The 24861-nt window shown below is 57.3% G+C and overlaps 1 protein-coding gene across 1 annotated transcript; it reads left to right on the top strand.

Moving 5' to 3' along the window:
• Positions 1-1684: 1684 nt before the first annotated feature.
• MYBPC3 (myosin binding protein C3) lies at positions 1685-24095 on the top strand. Its single transcript, XM_024255310.2, has 35 exons — positions 1685-1764; positions 2882-3148; positions 3859-3972; positions 4392-4490; positions 4580-4728; positions 5960-6077; positions 6596-6644; positions 6821-6850; positions 7024-7077; positions 7474-7476; positions 7859-7876; positions 8129-8292; positions 11899-12031; positions 12261-12263; positions 12378-12502; positions 12588-12693; positions 12779-12945; positions 13366-13531; positions 14267-14373; positions 14479-14508; positions 15710-15849; positions 16096-16176; positions 16817-16976; positions 17707-17811; positions 17922-18110; positions 19474-19608; positions 20275-20442; positions 21490-21578; positions 21748-21943; positions 22162-22301; positions 22521-22680; positions 22792-22928; positions 23235-23421; positions 23612-23648; positions 23783-24095. The coding sequence occupies exons 1-34, from the start codon at positions 1740-1742 to the stop codon at positions 23620-23622; spliced, it is 3825 nt and encodes a 1274-aa protein (XP_024111078.2). The 5' UTR covers positions 1685-1739; the 3' UTR covers positions 23623-23648; positions 23783-24095.
• Positions 24096-24861: the final 766 nt, after the last annotated feature.

Consider the following 24861-nt stretch of genomic DNA (forward strand, 5'->3'; position numbering starts at 1 on the left):
TGGCCAAGTTGGATCACACTCCAGGTCTGTCCCGACACGTCAACATGGAGTGGGAGGCTTTGCTTATCTGGAAGAGGATACTCTTCAGCATTCCGAGGACAGGAATTAAGCCCCAAAGCTCCTGTGGGCCGCAAAGCGTTCTCATGAGCTGCATGGCTAGCAGGACTTTAGACCCAAGTGAATCCCTGGTGGGACCCCCAGGTTCTGTTTGCTTTCTAGCTGCTAGCCACAGCAGGGGAGAAACAGACCAAGCTGAGCAGAGAAGCCTGTAAGTCCTGTGTTTTCCTTCAGACGGTAGCAAGTAGTGGCAGTAGACAGCCTGGGAGTGAGGGACTTCCCAACGCTGTCAAAGACCTCAGGGAATCCAGATTCTGGGGCCATTATCGTAGGGAAAAATACCCCTCCACACCTCCTCAACCCCAGAGGGCTCACTGCAGCCCAACCCTGCAGCTCCCTAGTCCTACTGCAGGGCCAGAAGAGAAGGCAAAATGGTGTTGTGTCTTCATCTTCTATTTTTATTTATTTTTTTGAGACAGAGTCTTACTTTGTTGCCCAGGCTGGAGTGCAGTGGCACAAACACGGCTCACTGCATGCAGCCCTGACCTCCCCGGGCTCAAGTGATTCTCCTGCCTCAGCCTCCCGAGCATCTGGGACTACAGGTGTGCGCCACATGCCTGACTGATTTTTGTATTTTTTGTACAGATGGGGTTTCATCATGTTGCCCAGGCTGGTCTCGAACTCCTGAGCTCAAGTGATCTGCCCGCCTCAGCCTCCCAAAGTGCTGGGATTACAGGTGTGAGCCATTTCGCCCAGCCCATTTTTATTTTTTTATTATTATTCTTTGAGATAATACAAATAATATTTTTATTATTAGTATCACTCTGTCACCCAGGCTGCAGTGCAGTGGTGCGATTTTGGCTCACTGCAGCCCCGAACTCCTTGGACTCAAGCAATCCTCCCACCTCAGCCTCCTGGGTAGCTGGTACTACAGGTCCACACCACCACACCTGGCTAATTTGTGTGTGTGTGTGTATTTATTTTATTTTTTATTTTTTTTAGTAGAGATGGGGTTTTGCCATGTTGCCCAGGGTGGTCTCGACCTCCTGGCCTCAAATAATCTGCTTACGTCGGCCTCCCAAAGTGCTGGGATTACAGATGAGCCACCACACCCAGCCTAACATTTTTAAAATTATAAACCCACTTCATACGTGTGACAATACTGTGCAGTGGGTGCTGCTTTCACCCGCCCCGCTTTATAGATGAGGAAACCAGGTGCTTTGAGATTAAAGAGATGGCAGTGCCAGGACTCAGAGACACCCTGGCCCCAGGGTCTGTGGACATGACCACTGCCTGAACTGCCCGCGAGGATGCTCCTGACCCGTTAGCCTTAGGGTTATGGGCCCAGCATGCTCCCACCGTACAATTTGCTGTAAGAGGGACACACACGGGGCTTGGGGTACCCCTGAGGCTTGCCAAGGGTTGGGGAGGCAGAATTGTGCTGCGGGGCGTGAGGGGGAAGGGAGAGGAGCCAGCCAGGGACAATGTGGCCCTACCTTCTCCCTGGAGAGACCTCAGCTCTCTGGAATTCATCTATATTTAGCAGGTGGCTGGACAGGAGGCAGATAAGCAGAGCCTGGGGAGGGGGGAGGTCCCCATATATAGTGGGAAGAACAGGACCCCACTCAGTCCCTCTTTGGGTGACCTGTGCCTGCTTCGTGCCTGGTGTGACGTCTCTCAGGATGCCTGAGCCGGGGAAGAAGCCAGGTAGCTTTAGGACTGGGGTTGGGTCTAAGTGTGGGAGCAGGGGGGTGTCTACAATTGGGGAGCAGGGCTAGGAGGGAGTTCTTGAGGGGGTTGATGAGGACGTGGCCTCTGAGCCCCAGGACAGGGGCAGCCAGTCCTCCAGGGTCCTTTTTTGATTCTCAGTTTCTTTTTCCCATCCCTCTGATGAGAGGTGAAGGTAAACCCAAAGTCAGGGACGCAGAGAGGGGACACAGCCAAGACAGGAAGCACCCGGGGTCAACCCATTCTGAGAATGCAAAGGGACCCCTTCCCTGTCCCATTGCCTTCACCTTCCGCAGCAAGGTTCCCCGTGGACAGGGCCCACGTTTAGCGTGGAGCTGAGCCAGGCTCACAGTATGCCTTCAGACCAGTCTCTATCTACTCTGGGTCTCAGTCTCCCAACCTGGGGCGCCGGGGGTGGAGGTGGCGTTGGGTTGGTTCCTCCTGGCTGTGACATTATCTGCTTCGTGAGCCTGTACGGTGTGGCCCCCATGTTGAGGGTGACACAGCCCCTCTTCTCTGAGAGAGGACAGTCAGGATCCCCTGAACCCAGGCCAAGGGCAGGGAAAATCACAGCCCAGAGACCTGGGCCTGGGCCGTGCCCTTACCAAGGTTGTCCAGGGCAGAGATCCAGGTCCCCATCCCCCAGCGCCCTCCCAGGCCAGCTTTATCTCAGTTGCTGATTCTCAGCCAGAGGTCCTTGAAGGACAAATTTGGCCACATTCCAAGTAGGCAGACTTCCCCGCCCCCTGCCAAGGGCCCCAGATGGTTGGGGGAAAGGGAGCTGGGTTCATCACGGGTGTCTCCAAGCAGGGAAAGTGGACATATGCAGCAAAAGTCTTGTGTGGAGGTCAGGACCACAGCCCTGGCTCTCCCGACTACTAGCTGTGTGACCTCAGAGGAGCCGCTTAGCTTCTCTGAGCCTCAGTGTCTTCCTCTGAGAAATGAACAGAATAACTGCAACTACCTCAGAGAACTGGTAGAGTATTACACGAGGGGATGCATAGAAAGTGCTAGCACAGTATTTACTGAGAAGGGCTGCAGGGGTGGGGTGCACGCTTCAACCAGGGGCCGCTGTAGCCTCCACCTGGCCCTTCAGTCTCAGCTTTTAGCAAGAAGCCACGGTCAGTGGAAGTGGCCGCAGGCAGCCCTGCCGTGTTCGAGGCCGAGACAGAGCGGGCAGGAGTGAAGGTGCGCTGGCAGCGTGGAGGCAGTGACATCAGCGCCAGCAACAAGTACGGCCTGGCCACAGAGGGCACACGGCATACGCTGACAGTGCGGGAAGTGGGCCCTGCCGACCAGGGATCCTACGCAGTCATTGCTGGCTCCTCCAAGGTCAAGTTCGACCTCAAGGTCATAGAGGCAGGTAAGATCCTGGTCAGCCTTCCCTGAGGTTTGGGCTCCTGGGGGAGGGGCAGCCCAGCGACTCTCCATCCATCCAGGGAACAGGAGGTGCTTTCACACTTTCTTGCCTTTGCTGTGGCTGTGCCCCCCGCCAGGAACGCCCTTTCCCCCTTTTCTGCACATGACCTCTCTGAGTACCCGCATGTGCCATCCTGGCCTGTTCCAGCCATGGGGTAGGTGGGAGAGATGAACAAGACACAACCCCACTCTCACCCGGCAGACCTCCCTGGGGAGATGACCCCGCACAGAGGGCACCTTGTGTGCTGGCCAGGAAGCCCCAGGAGCTGTGGATGAGGGGAGTGCAGCCCAGTCTGAGGGGCTGCTCTAAGGCTGGGGCAGAGCAGGGATGGACCTGGAGCTGTTCAGGGCAGGTGCAGAGGACGTGGGAACTGATGGCCTGGGACAGCGAAGAGAATGTGAGAGGCAGGCTGGCTCTCCAGCTCAGCATGAGCTGCCTCTGAGGGGCCCAGGCAGTGGGAGGACAGCCGTGGCAGACTTTCCTCGTCCACAGCGGGCTCATGGGTCCGATGCTCAGGAGAGAGAGGGTGGAGGGGTCTCTGGTTAGTGGCTGCACCATGACTCCCGTCTGATCCCCTCCAGAGCTCAGGAGAGAGAGGGTGGAGGGGTCTCTGGTTAGTGGCTGCACCACGACTCCCGTCTGATCCCCTCCAGAGAAGGCAGAGCCCATGCTGGCCCCTGCCCCTGCCCCTGCTGAGGCCACTGGAGCCCCTGGAGAAGCCCCGGCCCCAGCCACTGAGCTGGGAGAAAGTGCCCCAAGTCCCAAAGGTGAGAGGGGCTGGGCAGGGAGGGGCAGGATCCGTGGGTAGGGGGTATCCAAGGCAGGTCTCAAAAGCCTTTGCTTGGCCAGGTGCGGTGGCTCAGGCCTATAATCCCCAGTACTTTGGGAGGCCGAGGCAGGCGGATTATGAGGTCAGGAGATTGAGACCATCCTGGCTAACATGGTGAAACCCCGTCTCTACTAAAAATACAAAAAAATTAGCCGGGCGTGGTGGTGGGCGCCTGTAGTCCCAGCTGCTTGGGAGGCTGAGGCAGGAGAATGGTGTGAACCCGGGAGGCGGAGCTTGCAGTGAGCCGAGATCACGCCTCTGCACTCCAGCCTGGGTGACAGAGCGAGACTCCGTCTCAAAATAAAAAAACACCAAAAAAACAAAAAACAAACAAACAGAAAAAGCCTTTGCTCGCAGGGTCAAGCTCAGCAGCTCTCAATGGCCCTACCCCTGGAGCCCCCGATGACCCCATTGGCCTGTTCGTGATGCGGCCACAGGATGGCGAGGTGACCGTGGGTGAGTGTGAGCTGCTGTGCCCAGCATTGGGGTGGGAAGGGGGGCAGCAGGACACTCCCCAAGCCGGGCCTGTCACCCTGCCTTTGCAGGTGGCAGCATCACCTTCTCAGCCCGTGTGGCCGGTGCCAGCCTCCTGAAGCCGCCTGTGGTCAAGTGGTTCAAGGGCAAATGGGTGGACCTGAGCAGCAAGGTGGGCCAGCACCTGCAGCTGCACGACAGCTACGACCGCGCCAGCAAGGTGGGTCCGCCAGGGTCGTGGAGACACGGGGAGAGGGGACATGGAGAGCCCTGGAAGGCACAAGGCACACAGAGGGCACCATGAGACCCAGAGGCACACACGAGCTGCAAGGAAGGGGTGTGGGGAATCTGGGAGGCGGGTGGAGGGGCCAGGGGCCCACAGGGAGATCCCGGAGGCCTGGGGGCCAGGGAGCGCAATGAGGCTCATGGGAGCACTGTCGGGGACCTGGGAGACTTGGTGGACATGATCGCCTCAAGGGGGCACCTAATAAGGTTTGGCCCAGGGTCGGGGGGTGCCCAGCGTGGTCAGGAAGTCTGGAGGACACTGTGAAGCACGAGGGCACCAGCTAGTGGGGTTGTAAAGCCCCTGGATGGGTGAGTATCAGGGCTAAGGGCTCAAGGGACCCTCAGGGATTAACCAGAACAATTCCTCATTATACAGACACGGAAACCAAAGCTTGAGAGGTTAAGTGGCTGCTCCAAGGTCACTTAGACACAGGCCTAGAACCTTAAGCCTTGGTTTTTTGTGTTTTGTTTTTTTCCGCCCTGCCCACCAGAACCTTAAGACTTAAGTCCCCTTGTTTGTTCGCTCCAAGCCTCTGCTTTTCCCAACCTTCCCCAGTCCTGGGCTAGGCAAGGGGGCCTCTAGCAAGAGAGGCCAACATGTTCCGCTGTGAGGGGCTGTGCATTGCACAAAAGCCTGTATTTCACCACAACCATGTGCCAGCAGATGGCAGTCATGGGTTTCGAGATAGTCCCCTTTCTCTATACAAAAACTCTGTATGGGTTAACTAAACCCTGAGGGTGAGAAGGTTGATGAGCATTTGTCACTCCCAGACTGCTTTAAAAATATATATGTATTATTTGAGACATGGTCTCACTCTGTCGCTCAGGCTGGAGTGCAATGGTTCAATCTTGGCTCACTGCAACCTCCACCTCCTGGGTTCAAGAGATTCTCCCACCTCAGCCTCCCGAGTAGCTGAAACTAGAGGTGTGCACCACCATACTTGGCTAATTTTTGTTATTTTTAGTAGAGACGGAATTTCACCACGTTGGCCGGGCTGGTCTGGAGCTCCTGGTCTTATGTGATCTGCCCACCTCAGCCTTCCAAAGTGCTGGGATTACAGGCGTGAGCCACCGTGCCCAGCCATTTCCAGTCTCCTTTAAGGGTGCGGAGCCTTGTCTCCCAGCCCCTGGTGTCCCCTGACCCCCCCGTCCCTCCATGCACACAGGTCTATCTGTTCGAGCTGCACATCACCGACGCCCAGCCTGCCTTCACTGGCGGCTACCGCTGTGAGGTGTCCACCAAGGACAAATTTGACTGCTCCAACTTCAATCTCACTGTCCATGGTGAGGGGGCCCTGGTGTCTGTCCTGGGCTCGGGCTCCCCGTGGGTCCTGGTCCCCTGCCTCCTTTTCCCAACATTAAGGAGGATGCCTCGTCCCATCCAGACCCGAGTGCTGGCCACGTGCCCAGCGCTGCACACACAGGCTGTGAGAGAAACCCCAAGGCTTGCAGCGTAGGCGTGGGGGCGTAGGGCTGAGTCTGGGTCTCATCTGGGTGGGACTCCGTTTTATCATCTTGGTGTCACGGCTCCTGGCCCACGGCCTGGCACTGTCTGAATGTTTGGGTGATGGGTGAAGGTGAGTTGAGAGATGGGTGGGAATTGGGGAAAATAAACCGTCCCGTCTCCCTGGTACCTTGACCCTGGGAAAGGCTGGGAAGGTGAGATCCTGGGGCAGATGCCCAGCCTCATGGGGTCATGAATGGGCAAGTCTGTGAATACTCAGAGGCCGCCCCCAGGGCAGGGCTTCTCAAGCGGCCCCCTCTGAAGCCCCTTCCCCCATCTCTCTACCCTTTGAATCCAGAGGCCATGGGCACCGGAGACCTGGACCTCCTATCAGCCTTCCGCCGCACGTGAGTGGCCGTCCTCAGGGCCTGGGGGAGGCCAGTGCGGGAGTCTGAGGCCCTTCAGGGTCTGGACTGGGGGTCAGGGCTGGGGATGATTTGCAGAGCGGAGCTGAAGTCAGTGGGGGCTGCAGGGGAGAGCAAGCTTCCCAGGCAGGTGAGGATACTGAGTCTAACTCCCACAGGAGCCTGGCTGGAGGTGGTCGGCGGATCAGGTACCCCTGCCCCAGGCCCCCTACCTGCACCATCCACAGACTCCCAGGGGTCTGAGATGGGTGGGAGCCCAATCTGGCTAGCGTCCCTTTCTCCCTCCCCACTCCACTCCCATCCTGCTCCTAATCCCCTTCCAGTCCCTCACTGCAGCCTCACTGGGGGTCCCTCTCCATAGTGCCAGCCACGAGGACACTGGGATTCTGGACTTCAGCTCACTGCTGAAAAAGAGGTGAGTCCTGGGTGGCAGTTCCCGGGGCAGCTGGTGAGGCCTGGCTCCAAATCCCAGCAGTGTGGTTTGCCAGCTGTGTGACCCTGAGCACAACAATGCACCTCTCTGAGCTGGTTTCCTTGTCTGTCGAGGGGATGATCCCGGTGTGGAAGGAGTTAAAGGGCTCTGCAGACATTATGTCCCGTCAACAGTCATCCTCACAGTGTCCCCCACGGCCACTCCACACTTGAGGCTGCAAAAGCTCCCTCCATAAACTCCGGGGATCCAGAAGCAACACAGAGAGGGTCCCCAGAGCTGCAGGGTCTACCAGGTCGGCCCAACTGACTTATGTTCTCTCTGCCCTCTCTCTCCCTCTCCCCCGGCGCCTCCATTATGGCTGCTGCTGCTGTGGCCCAGAGAGTAAGAATTGGGGTCTGGGTGTTTGGGGGTGGCAGGGCACTGGTGGGTGCAGAGGGGATTCCCGTCCCCTCTCTGAGAGGCTGTGGTGAGAGACTCAGAGCAGGGTGCGGCTCCCCACGGACAGAGGTGAGTCTCTGTGCCTTGGGCTTCTCCTGCCACCCACCTATCTGTCAGAGCTTAGGAGGGATAAGAAAAAGTAATGCGCACAGGAGGTCCTGCCAGAGCCTCTGGAGCAGCATGGGTGCCCCACAACACAGGGAGTGCGAGAGTGGAAAATACGGAGGAAGTAAAGGCCCATGGGTGGGGTCCAGGTCTTTGAGGGAAGGTGGCCACACCTCTCATGTGTCACCTATCCTTTCTCCCACCACCACCCCTGGAGCAGCAGTTTCCGGACCCCGAGGTGAGTGCCCGACATAGCACAGCACCCTCATCACCCCTAATTCTGCCAGGAGCCCCTCCAGATCCCCAGCCCCCCTTAAGCTCCCTTGGCCCCCAGTCCTGGCCTGGGACCCAGATCAGCTCCAGCTGCCCCACCAGAAGGGAAGGGGCAGAGGGACAGGGGTGGCTACAGCTCCTTGGTCCTGGGCCCGGGAAGCCCCGCCCAGGGGGCTGCAGTCTTGCCCCTGGCCACAGCCTGGACTGCGGGACACAGGGACACAAAGCTGGAGGCACCAGCAGAGGAGGACGTGTGGGAGATCCTACGGCAGGCACCCCCATCTGAGTACGAGCGCATCGCCTTCCAGTACGGCGTCACCGACCTGCGCGGCATGCTGAAGAGGCTCAAGGGCATGAGGCGCGATGAGAAGAAGAGCACAGGTTAGCCCTTCCTCAGAGGGGAGAGGAGAGAGGAGAGGGCACAGGCCAGCCCTTCCCTACAGGAGAGGAGAGGGCACAGGCCAGCCCTTCCCTACAGGAGAGGATAGGGCACAGGCTAGCCCTTCCCTACACAGGAGAGGAGAGGGCACAGGCCAGCCCTTCCCTACACAGGAGAGGAGAGGACACAGGTTAGCCCTTCCCTACACGGGAGAGGAGAGGGCACAGGTTAGCCCTTCCCTACACGGGAGAGGAGAGGGCATAGGCCAGCCCTTCCCTACAGGAGAGGAGAGGGCACAGGCCAGCCCTTCCCTACACGGGAGAGGAGAGGGCACAGGCCAGCCCTTCCCCACAGGGGAGAGGAGAGGGCACAGGCCAGCCCTTCCCCACAGGGGAGAGGAGAGGGCACAGGCTAGCCCTTCCCTACACGGGAGAGGAGAGGGCACAGGCTAGCCCTTCCCCACAGGGGAGAGGAGAGGGCACAGGCCAGCCCTTCCCTACACAGGAGAGGAGAGAGGAGAGGGCACAGGTTAGCCCTTCCCTACACAGGAGAGGAGAGGGCACAGGCCAGCCCTTCCCTACAGGAGAGGAGAGGGCACAGGCCAGCCCTTCCCTACAGGAGAGGAGAGGGCACAGGCCAGCCCTTCCTCAGAGGGGAGAGGAGAGAGGAGAGGGCACAGGCTAGCCCTTCCCTACACGGGAGAGGAGAGGGCACAGGCTAGCCCTTCCCTACATGGGAGAGGAGAGGGCACAGGACAGCCCTTCCCTACATGGGAGAGGAGAGGGCACAGGCCAGGCCTTCCCCACAGGGGAGAGGAGAGGGCACAGGTTAGCCCTTCCCTACCCGGGAGAGGAGAGGGCACGGGCCAGCCCTTCCCTACACAGGAGAGGAGAGGACACAGGTTAGCCCTTCCCTACACAGGAGAGGAGAGGGCACAGGCTAGCCCTTCCCTACACGGGAGAGGAGAGGGCACAGGCTAGCCCTTCCCCACAGGGGAGAGGAGAGGGCACAGGCCAGCCCGTCCCTACAGGAGAGGAGAGGGCACAGGCCAGCCCTTCCCCACAGGGGAGAGGAGAGGGCACAGGCCAGCCCTTCCCCACAGGGGAGAGGAGAGGGCACAGGTTAGCCCCCCACCTCGTCCACATACATGGAAAGAGCGGAGTCCAGCTTAGCACAGAGACTCAGGAAAGAAGAGCCCAGGTTAACCCCTCCTTGTGTAGAAAAAGCCAAGAATGCCCAGGTTAGCCCCTTACCACAGAGATAGAAGAGAAGAGCAGAAGTCAGACCAGGACAGCCACAAGGAAAAGGACAGAGCTCAGGTTAACCCTCCTCACCAAGGAAAAATCAGGTTACCCTTTCTTTCTCTACCCTCTTCTGAAAAGAAATGAAGCCCGGTTAACCCTCTCCACACCCAAAAGAAAAGGAAAGAGGCCCGCTAAGCCTGGAGAGCCACACACAGGCAAAGAGAAGAGCCTGGCTAATCTTTCTCTCAGGCAAACAAAGCAGGAGGGCTTGGGTTAGCTACCCTCACCCCCAGGCAGGTGGAAAGAGGAGAGCCCAGGATAGCCCTTCTCCATTGAGGGGTTAACAAGTGCGGGTGTGAGCCGGGAAAGCAGAGGTCTCACATGCCTGCTCTCCACCGTGTCTGAGTCTAGCACAGGGCCTGGCACACACCTCGAGCGCTCTATAAACACCGACTGAATGGAGGGGTCAGTTTCCATGCAGGATATGGGAGACAAGCCCCTCCCAAAGCACACACACAAAACACACACGATCGTGGGGACAGGGAGAGGAGCTGGTTAGTCCCTCCCTGCTGACCTCCCTCAGGCCCCTTGTCCCTCTGCCCTGCCTTCCTGTTGTCTCAGCCTCACTGGGTTTCCCATCACCCCATCGCTAGGTGGCCTGGCCCTTACCGGCATTGTGGCCCCATTTAAGCCAGGGATCCCCTGAATGCCACCAATGTTCCTCTGGGTTAACTCCTGAACTGCTGAGCCCAGAGGGCACCAAGCAAAGGACTGTAGGTGCCCGAGGAAGAAAAGATGGAGGCTGGCAAGGCAGACGGGGACCTCCGAGGGTAGGGGTGTCTTCCAGGAATAGCAACAATAGTAAAAAGAGCAAATTGCTGGCCGGGTGCGGTGGCTTACGCCTGTAATCCCAGCACTTTGGGAGGCCGAGGCGGGTGGATCACCTGAGGTTAGGCGTTCAAGACCAGCCTGACCAACATGGTGAAACCCCGTCTCTACTAAAAATACAAAATTAGCTGGGCATGGTGGCAGGCACCTGTAATCCCAACTACTCCGGAGGCTGAGGCAGGAGAATCGCTTGAACCCGGGAGGCAGAGGTTGCAGTGAGCCGGGATTGTGCCATTGCACCCCAACCTGGGTGACAGAATGAGACTCCATCTCAAAAAAAAAAAGAGTGAGTGAGTTCCTTCCTAAGCCAGGCACTAGGTGCTTTATGTAATTATCTCATTTAATTCTCGAAACAACACTATGATGGAAGGACTATTACCATTTCCATGTTACTAAGGAGGAAATCGAGGCACAGAGGGTTTAAGGAACTAGCGCAAGGTCACAGAGCACCCAGCAGTAGATCTCTGCCCCTCCGCAGCTGACTCCAGGCCCTGCCAGAGTATTTGAGGACTCAGGGGTCCTTCTCTGCTCGGTGGATGGAGCCCCCACTTCCTCCCTGGGCTCAGTAGTAGCAACATGGGCTTTTACAAACACGGCCGCAAGAGGAGGCATTGTCGTGGAGCAGGGCTGGGCTCAAGACCCAGTTCTGCCACACACCTGCTGGGCTGTTGGCATTGGGCCAGTCGCCTCTCTGAGCCCTGTTTCCCCCACTGCAGCAGCATGGGGACCACCGCACTGGCCCCGGGGGCTGAGATGGGAGTGAGAGCGCTGGGCACAGAGGGCCGCTAGGTGGGAGCACCTGGGAAGAGTACACAACTCAGGGGTTGCTGAGAGAAGAGAAGGCACAGCTGTCCCAGCCCCAGTTCTCCTGACAAGCTTCTGTCTTTCTGGAAGCCCCTAACCCAATCCCTGAGCTGAGCAGGTGGAGAGGACCCCAAGGAAGACAGAAGGACAAGGTCAGAGAGACAGAGACAAGGAGGTGAGAGACAAGGAGGTGGGTAGACACATAGACACAGATAAAGAAATGAAGACACCACGCCTGTAATCCCAGCACTTTGGGAGGCTGAGGCGGGCGGATCACCTGAGGTCAGGATTTCAAGACCAGCCTGGCCAACATGGTAAAACCCCATCTCTAGTAAAAATGCAAAAATTAGCTGGGCGTGGTGGCACATGCCTGTAATCCCAGCTATTCGGGAGGCCAAGGCAGGAGAATCACTTGAACCTGGGAGGCAGAGGTTGCAGTGAGCCGAGATGGCGCCATTGCACTCCAGCCTGGCCGACAGAGCAAGACCCTGTCTCAAAAAACAAACAAACAAACAAAACAAAAAGAAATAGAGACACAGAAAGAGAAGTGGAAGCAGGGTGGCACAGAGGGGATTGGGGGAGGACCTGGGCCCCAGCCACAGCCACAGTAGCTTGGCCTGGGGGAGCAGGGTGCGGGCGGTGGGGTGGCTGGGGCTGAGGGGTGGTGCTCAGCCTTTCAGAAGAAGCTGGAGCCGGCCTACCAGGTGAGCAAAGGCCACAAGATCCGGCTGACCGTGGAACTGGCTGACCATGATGCTGAGGTCAAATGGTTCAAGAATGGCCAGGAGATCCAGATGAGCGGCAGGTGCGGCCTGGGGTGGGGAGGGGGGCTCGGGTGGAGGTAGGGACCCCCACAGCCTTGCCTCCTGCCCCTCTCCACACGCGTATCTCTGGCTCTCTGTGGCTCTCAGCCCCATCTCTCTGGGCCTAATTTCCCATCCTTTTGCTCCTGCCGGTCCCTCTCCCTCTCTCCTTTTGTCTCGGGCTCACTTCCTCCCGTCGGGAACACTTCAACGGCCCCTTCTGTTCTACAGCAAGTAAGTTCCCCTCTGGATGGCTTGGGGTGGGGGGCACAGGGGTTATCATGGTGCGCGCTGGGCCCGGAGGTGTGTCCGCAGCTTTCCTGCCACTTCCCTGCGGCCCCCACCCAGGTACATCTTTGAGTCCATCGGTGCCAAGCGTACCCTGACCATCAGTCAGTGCTCACTGGCGGACGACGCAGCCTACCAGTGCATGGTGGGTGGTGAGAAGTGTAGCACTGAGCTCTTTGTGAAAGGTGAGCCTGGGACCTGAGGACGTGGGAACCTGGGGAGGAGATGGCCTCAGGGGAGACAACCCTCATGCTCACCCTGCCTGGACAGAGCCCCCTGTGCTCATCACGCGCCCCTTGGAGGACCAGCTGGTGATGGTGGGGCAGCGGGTGGAGTTTGAGTGTGAAGTATCGGAGGAGGGGGCGCAAGTCAAATGGTGAGTTCCAGAAGCACAGGGCATGGGTGTTGGGGGCATCTGCCCAGAAGAGGCCATAGCACTTGCCACCCACCCACCCGGCTAGGCTGAAGGACGGGGTGGAGCTGACCCGGGAGGAGACCTTCAAATACCGGTTCAAGAAGGACGGGCGGAGACACCACCTGATCATCAACGAGGCCACACTGGAGGACGCAGGGCATTACGCACTGCGCACTAGCGGGGGCCAGGCGCTGGCTGAGCTCATTGTGCAGGGTGAGCCTGGCTGGGGGGCACACGAGGCTTTAGGGCTTGGGCCCCTCAGCCCTCACCCCACCCAGCCCTGTAGGGGAGCAGGCAAACCTGGGCTCAAGGCCTCTGTGACCTTGGGCCTTTGACAGCCTAAACCTCCCCCTTCTCATCTCTAAAATGATGATGCTAAGGTGACCGCTCCAGAGGGTACTGAGAGGGTCAGACGGGCCTGGTGAGCATCACCACCCCTCGGACACTTGAGGTTCCTTATGTGCACTGCACCATCATAGGCAAACATGGCACACACAGGCACACGTGTTTTCACATGCCCACATGCACCCAGACACGTGCGCACCAGCGGCCATGAGCCCACACGCCCTCCACAGGGATTCACACCACATCCACACACCCTCCCGAGCTCAATGGCTCTGCCCTGCCTTGCAGAAAAGAAACTGGAGGTGTACCAGAGCATCGCAGACCTGACGGTGGGCGCAAAGGACCAGGCGGTGTTCAAATGCGAGGTCTCAGATGAGAATGTGAGGGGTGTGTGGCTGAAGAATGGGAAGGAGCTGGTGCCCAACAGCCGCATAAAGGTGTCCCACATCGGGCGGTGAGTGTGCAGGGCAGGTGGATGGGACAGGTGGAGACTGAGATGGAGACAGAGAGAGAAACAGAGAGAAAGAGAGATAAAGACAGGTGGACAGAGAGGCAGATGCACAGAGACAGGACAGAGACTGAGAAGGACCCACAGAGAGGGAGAAACAGACAGACCCAAAAAGACAAAGAGACAGAAAGACAGAAATAGTTCTATAGAGACAGAAAGATATGCACAGGGAGGCACACACATAGGAGAGTTCATCAGAGACAGAGAAGAACAGAGGAACAGAGACAAAGAGGCAGCAGGGAGAGACACAGACGGGGTCAAGAGCTTCCCAGCACCCTCCCCCAGCTTGTGACCAGGGCGGGGCAGGTGGCCACCAAGGAGGCCAGCTCTGGCCAGAGACCCTCACTGCCTCTCCCACCCTCTTGCTCATCCCTGGAGCAACTGGGCTGGCTGTGCTGGGCTCAAGTTCACAGAGATTAATGAGACCCAGCCCCTGCCCAGTCTCCAAGGGCCCAGCCAAGGAGATGCTTTGATGTAGAAATCACTTTTACACTGCCTACCTCTGAAAGCACATGAAAGAGCTGGAAAATTAGATAATACAGAAAAAAAAGGCATTTTTAAAAATCAGAATACCAACAAGCCAGGACGAGGTGAGGGCCTCCTGGGACCCAGGCTGGGGTATCTGGCAAGGCCAGGGGTGTGTGGCCCAGTGGGGTCCCCTGAGCCAGTGCTCCCCTGCAGGGTCCACAAACTGACCATTGACGACGTCACACCTGCCGACGAGGCTGACTACAGCTTTGTGCCCGAGGGCTTCGCCTGCAACCTGTCAGCCAAGCTCCACTTCATGGGTGAGCCTGCTCCAGGGTAGGGTGGGTCGGGGCAGTGGGGCCAGGAGCCCCTGTCACTGGGCCCTGCCTTTGCCCCCGTGCTACTTGCTCTTCCTTCTCTTGCAGAGGTCAAGATTGACTTCGTACCCAGGCAGGGTAAGTCTCGGGGCCCCTGAGTCTTGGTTCTGCTCACTTTCCCGCAGCCCACCCACGCAGGCCTCCCCTCCACTCACAGAGGGAAGAGCAAAGGTCAAAAGTGGGGGTCCTGAGGCCCAGCTCCAGCTTTGCCACTCATGACCATGGGTCAATTATAATCTCTGTGAGCCTCAGTTTCCTCTTCTCTAAAATGGGAACCCTGATAGTGCCGCCCCATAGGATAATTATAAAAATGAGGTGACATGATGTGTCAGACCTGTCAAGTGCTGTCACAGGTGTGACTTTTATTATTACATCTTTTCTTCTTCTTCCTTTTTTTTTTTTTTTTTGAGACGGAGTCTCTCTCTGTCGCCCACGCTGGAGTGCAGTGGCGTGATCTTGGCTCACTGCAAGCTCCACCTCCCAGGTTCACACCACTCTCCTGCCTCAGCCTCCCAAGTAGCTGGGACTATAGGTGCCCGCCACCACGCCAGCTAATTATTTTTTGTATTTTTAGTAGACATGGGGTTTCACCATGTTAGCCAGGATGGTTTTGATCTCCTGACCTCATGATCTGCCTGCCTCGGCCTCCCAAAGTGCTGGGATTACAGGCGTGAGCCACCGCGCCCGGCCTGCTTAGCTTTGTTTAACTGAGGGCGGATTCCTGATTTATTTGGGCCAGGGAACCTTTTTAATGTGTGTGTGTGTGCGTGCATGTGTGTGTGTGTGTGCATGTGTGTGTGTATATGTGTCTCTGTGTGTGTGTGCATGTGTATGTGTCTGTGTGTGTGTGCATGTGTATTTGTGTCTGTGTGCATGTGTGTCTGTGTGTGCGTGTATGTGTATGTGTGTCTGTGTGTGTGTGTATGTGTATGTGTGTGTGTGTGTATGTGTATATGTGTGTCTGTATGTGTGTGGCAAGACACTGATATTCCCCCAGTTTTCAAAATGCTATGCTAGGTGACCTGACCTATTACACGCCTCCCAGCCAACGTCCTGGGGTGATGGGAATGTTCCAGATCTTGGTTGGATTAATGATTGCATGGGTGTATTCATCTGTCAGAACTCATCAGCCTACGGTCAGATCTGAACGTAAACTATACCTCAAAACAAATCTAAAAAACCAATAACCAGGGGCCCAGGCTCTTGAGCAGCCCTTCCCCAGTGACCTGTGCTCCTTCTGGCTCTCCCGTTTCTCTGAACTACATTGTCTCTTCTGCAGAACCTCCCAAGATCCACCTGGACTGCCCGGGCCGCATACCAGACACCATTGTGGTTGTAGCTGGAAATAAGCTACGTCTGGACGTCCCTATCTCTGGGGACCCTGCCCCCACTGTGATCTGGCAGAAGGCTATCACGCAGGTACTGTGGCTCCTTCCTCAGTCTCCCCATCTGTAAGATGGGTGTGTGGAACCAGCCAAGTGTTAGGACCTGCTGCATACCCCACCCACATGTGCATGCCCTGCTGTTGGCTACCCTGTGGGAGAGCAGAGGCTCGACTGGTCAGGGGGCAGGCAAGTTGGGCAGTGTGGGTCAGGGGGTGGAAAAAGCAGCAGAGGGGCTGAGTCAGCTCCTCTGCTCCCTACTTCCCTCCTGCCCTGTTCCTAGGGGAATAAGGCCCCAGCCAGGCCAGCCCCAGATGCCCCAGAGGACACAGGTGACAGCGACGAGTGGGTGTTTGACAAGAAGGTGAGTGAGACTGAGGTCAGGAGGAGGCTCGTTTGTCTTCCATCAATCACTTTCTACCCACGTGGTGTGGAGTCCTTGGTGAGGTCTCCATGGAGGTGCCACACTTGGCCGGATGTGTTGCTGCCCCCTGCAGGGTCCCTGTGGGGCCCTCACACCTCAGGCAGGGTCTCTGTGGAGTGTGCTGTTGGCCATCACAAGGATGTGGACACCCTCTCGTTGCCAGGAAGCCCTCATGACTGGGCTGCTCCCTGGCTCCCTTCATCCTGAGCTGACCTTGACCTTGACCTTGTGCTCCCTCTCAACTCAGGAGTAGTTTCTGAGACACTTTTCTGCCAGTGTAGCTGCCGAGGTCTTGCTCCTGCCTGGCACTGTTGGTTCTTCTGAAAGCTGGGGTCTTGAGGGGTCCTCACGATAGCTCATCTGAGAGGACAGGTGCCCCAGGTCCCGTGACAAAGCTAGAACCTGAGCCCCTGCCCTCAGTTGGTGCCACAGAGATGCTTTTGAACTAGATGCTGACGTGGATGCAGTCTTCCCACAGGCTGTGTTCCCCGCATGGACCCCGGGACATCTGGCTGTTGCAGAGGCTGCAAGGGCCTCTGGAGTCTGACTTGGATCTCACCCCAACTCTCCATCCCCCCAGCTGCTGTGTGAGACCGAGGGCCGGGTCCGTGTGGAGACCACCAAGGACCGCAGCATCTTCACGGTCGAGGGGGCAGAGAAGGAAGATGAGGGCGTCTACACGGTCACGGTGAAGAACCCTGTGGGCGAGGACCAGGTCAACCTCACAGTCAAGGTCATTGGTGAGGCCGGCGGGGGTCCAAGCTGGAGAACACAGAGGGGCAGCCCCAAGGAGGCCCATCCGTTCGCTCATTGAGCCACTCAGCAAACATCACGGGCATGCTCCCTGAGCCGAGCGGCAATGGGACAGGTTTTTCTGCCCACAAGGAGCCCCGCTCTGGGGGAGATGGAGGCAGATGCATCCAGCAGATTTCCTGCGACACTGCTGTACATGAGCCATGTCCAGAGTGCCGTGGGAGCACTGAGCAGAGAGCCATCCCTGTGCCTGGGGGTGATGCCTTTAGGAGGCTGAGAAGATGGTGAGGAAAGGCATCCCAGGCAGAGGAAACTGTGTACAAAGGGGTGGAGGAGGGAAAGGGCCTTTTGGGTGTGGAGAATGAATGAAACATGTCAGGAGAGGACTGGGTGGGGTTGGGAGGATCAGAGCCAGAACAGGGGTGAATATGGGCAGTGAGAAGCCTTAAAGGGTTGATGGAGGGCTGGCGACATGATCAGAAATGCATCCTGTTGAGATCCAGCCTGGACAACACAGTCAGACTCCGTATCACTAAAAAAAAAAAAAAAAAGAAAAGAAAGAAAAGAAGAAAGAAATGCATTCTAGAAAGATCTCTTTGGATCTGGGGGTGGTGGGGGCAGGCTGTTGCGGTTAGTTGGAGTGGGAAGGGGATGAGCAATGTTACTCAAGGCCCCGAGCAGGGCAGGGCTGATGTGGGTCCATCCCACCCCATCCAGATGTGCCAGACGCACCTGCGGCCCCCAAGATCAGCAACGTGGGAGAGGACTCCTGCACGGTACAGTGGGAGCCGCCTGCCTACGACGGTGGGCAGCCCATCCTGGGTGAGTGCAAGGGCACCGGATGGAGGTGCAAGGGCGCCAAACAGATCCGAGGGAAGGTGGTGTGGGGATGCCTGGGTTCCAGACCAGAGCTGCCACCTCCCCCGAGCCAGGCTACATCCTAGAGCGCAAGAAGAAGAAGAGCTACCGGTGGATGCGGCTGAACTTCGACCTGATTCAGGAGCTGAGTCATGAAGCGCGGCGCATGATCGAGGGCGTGGTGTACGAGATGCGCGTCTACGCGGTCAACGCCATCGGCATGTCCAGGCCCAGCCCTGCCTCCCAGCCCTTCATGCCTATCGGTGAGCCTGCCTGGCCTGGTCCTGTCCCCCGCTCCCTCTCCAGTTAAAAACCCCCAATAATAGCAGCTGCTCTGCAGGCAGCCATGCTAGACACTCACATCCACGGGTCTCCTTTCATCCTCGACTGGGGATACTCAGCTGCATTTTACAGATGAGGCTCCAAGCAGTTAAATGACCTGCTTGAGATCTCCCAGCTGGTTGGGGTGGAGCTGACTCTCACACTACGCCGACCCCTAGTTCACGTTTCAAGCCTCTCTTTCCATGTCTACAAAATGGGAATAATGACACTGCCTATCTCAGAGAGCTGTTAGGATGATATGGGATGACCAGGCAGGCCATCTGGCATCTAACAGGTACTCAATAAATGTTCATTGTCCCCTGTTCCCCACACCCTTCAACCCAGGGTTTTCACCTATGGGATGGGGCAAGGGCTGTGGTTAGTGGAGGGGTCTCAGGGGCATCTGTCTATGGAAAGAGTCCTGGACCAAGACTCAGAGATGGCAGAGGCAGCTCCATGGTCCCCGGGAGGCCAACTGGAGTCATCCCTCCCTGAAGCCTCAGCTTCCTCATCTGCATAATGGGGTCTGAGTGGGCAGAACAGGTGCTGAGGCTGTGGCAGGGCTCAGGAGGACACCTGTTCCCACCAGGGTGGGTGAGTCCGGGGGCAGCTGTCTGTGGCAAGGGCAGGCCAAGGACCCCTGGGCCCAGGGATGGGGCACAGCTTGGGAAGATGGCAGGAATCGGGGCCTGTCGGGAGAAGGGTCCAGGCCTCTCGTTTTAGGGACCGACTCCTGGTTTGTTCAGTTCTTAAGTCAACTCACCTAATCATACGTGCCAGGAAATTCCCATGTTTTCCTGTAGTTTTAGTTTTTTTTTTTTTTTTTGAGATGGAGTCTCGCTCTGTCACCCAGACTGGAGTGCAGTCCTGGAGCGATCTGGGCTCACTGTAACCTTCACCTCCCAGGTTCAAGTGATTTTCCCACCTCAGCCTTCTGAGTAGCTGGGATTACAGGCATCCACCATCGTACCCCGCTAATTTTTGTATTTTTTGTAGAGACGGAGTTTCACCATTTTGGCCAGGCTGGTCTCGAACTCCTGACCTCAGGTGATCTGCCCACCTCGGCCTCCCAAAGTGCTGGGATTACAGGCATGAGCCACCGTGCCTGGCTGCTGTTGCTGTTTGTTTTTAAGCCAATCTACAGACATGTCTTGTAACAAAGACAAAATATTCCTTAAAGTGGCCAAAAGCCAGCTGAACAGGAAGTGCCCCCTATGTGACCAGTGGGCAGCTCAGGGTCTAGGGCATGGATCTCCAGCTTCCCCAGGCTTGCTCAGACCCCTCTCTGACCTCTCCTCTGCCCAGGTCCCCCCAGCGAACCCACCCACCTGGCAGTAGAGGACGTCTCTGACACCACGGTCTCCCTCAAGTGGCGGCCCCCAGAGCGCGTGGGAGCAGGAGGCCTGGATGGCTACAGCGTGGAGTACTGCCCAGAGGGCTGTGAGTGTCCTTGCCCCCAACCCCCTCCCCAAAGGAAGAACATGCTCACCTTGCCATTGAGCAGATTCACCTATAGTCAAGTTTTTTAGGCCCACTTTTGCCGAAGGTTGAGGACACCCAGAGAAATATCTGTCCTGTTTTCAGAAGTAAAAAAGCTTGCCTAATGAAAAACAAATGCAGAGTAAAGCTGACTGTAACACTTCTTTGAGCAGTGCAAAATCAGCAACTACATTTTAAAAACATATTTAAGGCCAGGCGTGATGACTCACGCCTGTAATCCCAGCACTTTGGGAGGCCGAGGTGGGCAGATCACCTGAAGTCGGGAGTTCGAGACCAGCCTGACCAACATGGAGAAACCCCGTATCTACTAAAAATACAAAATTAGCCGGGTGTGGTGGTGCATGCCTGTAATCCCAGCTACTCAGGAGGCTGAGGCAGGAGAATCGCTTGAACTCGGGAGGCAGAAGTTGCGGTGAGCCAAGATCACGCCATTGCACTCCAGCCTGGGCGACAAGAGCGAAACTCCATCTCAAAAATAAATAAACAAATAAAATTTTAAAAAACCATATTTAAATCCTGGGGATTCCTATCAGAGGAGTGGGCAGTGGGAATGGGGTGTCGGTGGTGACACAGCCTGTGGCCTTGCCTCCCCCTCCCCACCCCCAGGCTCAGAGTGGGTGGCTGCCCTGCAGGGGCTGACAGAGCACACGTCGATACTGGTGAAGGACCTGCCCACGGGGGCCCGGCTGCTTTTCCGAGTGCGGGCACACAATATGGCAGGGCCCGGAGCCCCTGTTACCACCACGGAGCCGGTGACGGTGCAGGAGATCCTGCGTGAGTGCCCCTTCGTGCAGTCACAAGACCCACCATTGACACCCCAGGCCCTTGGTGTCCAGTGGAGGTGGGAACAATTGGGGAGGCCCAGAATGCTCTGCCCAGAACGCTGGGCAGAGACAGGAGGGATTGGAGCCATCATCCATGCGCTAGGCCTAGGGAAAAAGTGCAGAGAGGGTGGCCAGGCACAGTGGCTCAAGCCTGTAATCCCAGCACTTTAGGAGGCCAAGGCAGGCAGATCACTTGAGGTCAGGAGTTAGAGAACAGCCTGGCCAACATAGTGAAACCCTGTCTCTACTAAAAATACAAAAACTAGCCGGGTGTGGTGGTGGGTGCCTGTAGTCCCTCAGCTACTTGGGAGGCTGAGGCAGAAGAATCGCTTGGACCTAGGAGGTGGCAGTTGCAGTGAGCTGAGATCACACTACTGCACTCCAGTCTGGGTGACAGAGTGAGACAATGTCTCAAAAAAAAAAAAAAAAAAAAAAAAGTGCAGAAAGGGCTTTCTTGGTGTATGTCAGTCCCTTAGTTCTGGAACAGGGAAAGTAAAAGCCACAATGCCCAAGCTCTCTTCCAGGAGTGTCTCAGCTCCAACAGGTAAATATTGTGTATGTCATCAGATTGGTCCCTCTGGGATCCACTTCCCATTCCTTTGTTCCTTGTCCCAACAAAGGGTCCATCTTTTGTAAGGATTGGTTCTCAAAGCTGGAACGAGGCAGCAAAGTCGGGTGGAAACAACACAGGGCATAGGGTGTCAAAGTCCAGGCTTACACCCTGGCCTATGACTTACTAGCTGTGTGACTTCAGTCAAGTTGCTTATTCTCTCTGTTACCTGCCTCTTGAAGCAGTGTGGTGAGGCTCGGGGAAGCCAGCTGGGCTTGGGCAGGATGGAGTTGCTGTGTCAGCAGGAGCTAAAGGAGGCGCAGGGCCCAGCAGGCAGCTTTTTTCTTAGCTGCAGCTCTCTGGGCCTTGTCTCAAGGGAGGTTGGAGCTGTGGAGCCCCTCAGAGCTGTGGCGGGCCCTCACTTAGCTACCTACTCTATACCCACAGAACGGCCACGGCTTCAGCTGCCCAGGCACCTGCGCCAGACCATTCAGAAGAAGGTCAGGGAGCCTGTGAACCTTCTCATCCCTTTCCAGGTGGGACTGGCCCCCTTCCCTGTCCCCCAGGGGAGAGAGGCTACAGTGTGTTGTTCCCATCCAGCAGACTGATGTCTCAGGGCTGGCCTGATCTGAGGTACCAGAGGCTGGGGTGGCGGCCGGCCTTCGGAGTGATCCAGGTTCAGGGTTAAGCTTTTCCTCTCCTCAGGGCAAGCCCCGGCCTCAGGTGACCTGGACCAAAGAGGGGCAGCCCCTGGCAGGCGAGGAGGTGAGCGTCCGCAACAGCCCCACAGACACCATCCTGTTCATCCGGGCCGCTCGCCGTGTGCATTCAGGCACTTACCAGGTGACAGTGCGCATTGAGAACATGGAGGACAAGGCCACGCTGGTGCTGCAGGTTGTTGGTGCGTGGCCAAGGCTTCCTTGAGCCCCCTTCTTTCCCTTCCCTGGGCTGGGCTGCTGGGGCCAAGGGCCGAGCCAGGGGACCCAACCCACAGCTCACATTTTCCAGTCCACTGCCCCAGCAGGCCTGGCCCTGGCTGGCAGGGGCGGGGTGGTCCCTGGAGCCGGTGACCCCTGCTGTCAGGAGGCGTGGTGACCCAACTGGGTCTGTCTCCTGCAGACAAGCCAAGTCCTCCCCAGGATCTCCGGGTCACTGATGCCTGGGGTCTTAATGTGGCTCTGGAGTGGAAGCCACCCCAGGATGTCGGCAACACAGAGCTCTGGGGGTACACAGTGCAAAAAGCCGACAAGAAGACCATGGTGAGCCCAGGGTCTGGGGTCCCCACGTGCACCCTGCCTAGGCCCGGCAGACGCAGGCCACAGCTACCCTTCACTGTCCTCACCGTGGACCCTTCACCCTCCCTCTGCTGATCTGAATCCCTCCACAGTAGGGGTGGAGATGCCAAGGGCACCCAGAGAGGCTCTCGGCATCGGGAAGGGCCTGGCCCAGAGATGCCTCCCCTCCCTCCCTGCCCCCAGGAGTGGTTTACCGTCTTGGAGCATTACCGCCGCACCCACTGCGTGGTGCCAGAGCTCATCATTGGCAATGGCTACTACTTCCGCGTCTTCAGCCAGAATATGGTTGGCTCTAGTGACAGAGCGGCCACCACCAAGGAGCCCGTCTTTATCCCCAGACCAGGTGCTGTACCCTCATGCTTCCAACCAGGGGCTGGGGCAGGGAGACTGTGGGAACAGGGAGGGGGGTCTAGCTTGGTGTGGCCCTCTCGGTACCAAGTCCTGTCACCAACAGGCATCACCTATGAGCCACCCAACTATAAGGCCCTGGACTTCTCCGAGGCCCCAAGCTTCACCCAGCCCCTGGTGAACCGCTCGGTCATCGCGGGCTACACCACTATGCTCTGCTGTGCTGTCCGGGGTAGCCCCAAGGTAGGGAACTTTAGGCGCTGGTCCAGGCCGACCAGGAGGCAGGGCTCATAGGCCCCAACGTCGAGCAGTCCTCTCCCCAGCCTGTCTCCCCTGCTTTCTCTCCACCTTGGGGTATATGGACCGGGTTCCTCTCCCTGGGCAGGGCCATGGTACTTACTGTTGGTTCCATGTTTGTTTCCAGCCTTGGGCATTGTCAGGGACTCTCGTGGGAACCCCGAGTAGAAACACAGATGTGTCTCTCTGGGTCCCTGCCAGGTCCCCTCTCAGCCTGGATGGCTTCCCTCCCTCTCTTTACCTTATTTATAGCCCAAGATTTCCTGGTTCAAGAATGGCCTGGACCTGAGAGAAGATGCCCGCTTCCGCATGTTCAGCAAGCAGGGAGTGTTGACTCTGGAGATTAGAAAGCCCTGCCCCTTTGACAGGGGCATCTATGTCTGCAGGGCCACCAACTTACAGGGCGAGGCACAGTGTGAGTGCCGCCTGGAGGTGCGAGGTGAGGAGCCCTTGGGGCCAGGGCCTGGGAGATGGGAAGAGCAGGCAGCTGTGGGGACCCTGGGCTTTGCTCTGTTGTCCTGGGCCAAGCACCTGCTCTGGCTGCAAGGGCACGGACCCTGTCATGCCCAGATGGGTACTAGCTTCCAGAAGGCTGGGAGGACACAATGACATGGCCTCCTCTTCTGCAGTGCCTCAGTGACCAGGCTGGCTCCCGGGGATGGCCAGGTATGTACTCCAGACCACCCGACACCCAGGGCACAAGTCAGTGGCTGAGCCCTGGCCCTTGGTCCTGGGGCAGCCATCAGTAACTGGGAGGCTGTAGGGGCCTCCGTTCACTCATAAGATAACCTGTGTTGCAGGTACAACCGGATGCCAGCCCCGTGCCAGGAGCCCGGAGGGAAGCTGGGGAAACCCCTCCCTGCTGTTGGATGTGTGTGTGACAAGTGTGTCTCCTGTGCTGCGATGGGGGATCAGCAGGGCAGTTATGTCGAGCAGGCCTGAGCGGGTGTTGCACAGACTGGTCCACAGGGCTCCTGAAGGAAGCCCCTGGATCTTTGGGGTAAAAGGAGGGTGGCCTCAAGAAACAATGTCTGGGGACAGGCCTTTCTGGCCTGCTATGTCTTCCCAATGTGTACTGGGCAATAAAAGATTAGTGCAGTCACAGAGAACTCACTCTTCTCAATTTCAGTGTGCCTGTTTTCATAAAAATGCACAGGGGATGGCCAGGTGCGGTGGCTCACGCCTGTAATCCCAGCACTTTGGGAGGCAGAGGCGGGTGGATCACCTGAGGTCAGGAGATCGAGACCAGCCTGGCCAACATGGTGAAACCCCATCTCTACTAAAAATACAAAAATTGGCTGGGCATAGAGGCGTGCCTATAATCCCAGCTATTTGGAAGGCTGAGGCAGGAGAATCACCTGAACCTGGGAAGTAGAGTTTGCGGTGGGCCGAGATCACGCCACTGCACTTCAGCCTGGGTAACAGAGTGGGACCCTGTCTCAAAAAAAAAAAAAAAAAAAAGCCCAGGTACATTGATCTTCACAGCAAAGTGAGGGCAGATACTGTTTTTTGTTTTGTTTTCCCCATGATTAAACCAGGCCGAGTGGTTTCTGAGTTCATAAAACATTAACGCTAGAAGGAACCTGTCTTCCCCTACAGCATTCACTCTTCAGATGATGAAACTGAGCTGTGACGGCGGAAAGTGCATTTAACTGGTCCCAGGTGCTCAGCGTGATCCTTGTGCCAGGGGCCGTGGTCACAACTGCCTGGGGGTGGGGTGAGGCAGAATCTCAGTGTTGTGATTGTGCTGGCGTGGAGCTGCACTAGGTGGCTTTGGGGTCCCAGCCAGCAATAAGCCAACAGCCAGTTCAGACCCATATCCCCGGTGGGAGACAGCAACCCAATCCAGCCCAGGATGCTGGGCACCAGAAAGGTGTCA

The sequence above is a fragment of the Pongo abelii genome, chromosome 9 (assembly GCF_028885655.2).
Source record: "Pongo abelii isolate AG06213 chromosome 9, NHGRI_mPonAbe1-v2.0_pri, whole genome shotgun sequence".
NCBI classification, from domain to species: domain Eukaryota; kingdom Metazoa; phylum Chordata; class Mammalia; order Primates; family Hominidae; genus Pongo; species Pongo abelii.

Bases quoted from the DNA above. Each gene is read 5' to 3' on its own strand.
- MYBPC3 (XM_024255310.2), top strand. From the start codon at position 1,740: ATGCCTGAGCCGGGGAAGAAGCCAG. The intron at 21,944-22,161 runs GTGCGTGGCCAA...TGTCTCCTGCAG, and splicing joins GCTGGTGCTGCAGGTTGTTG to ACAAGCCAAGTCCTCCCCAG. The intron at 22,929-23,234 runs GTAGGGAACTTT...CCTTATTTATAG, and splicing joins CTGTCCGGGGTAGCCCCAAG to CCCAAGATTTCCTGGTTCAA.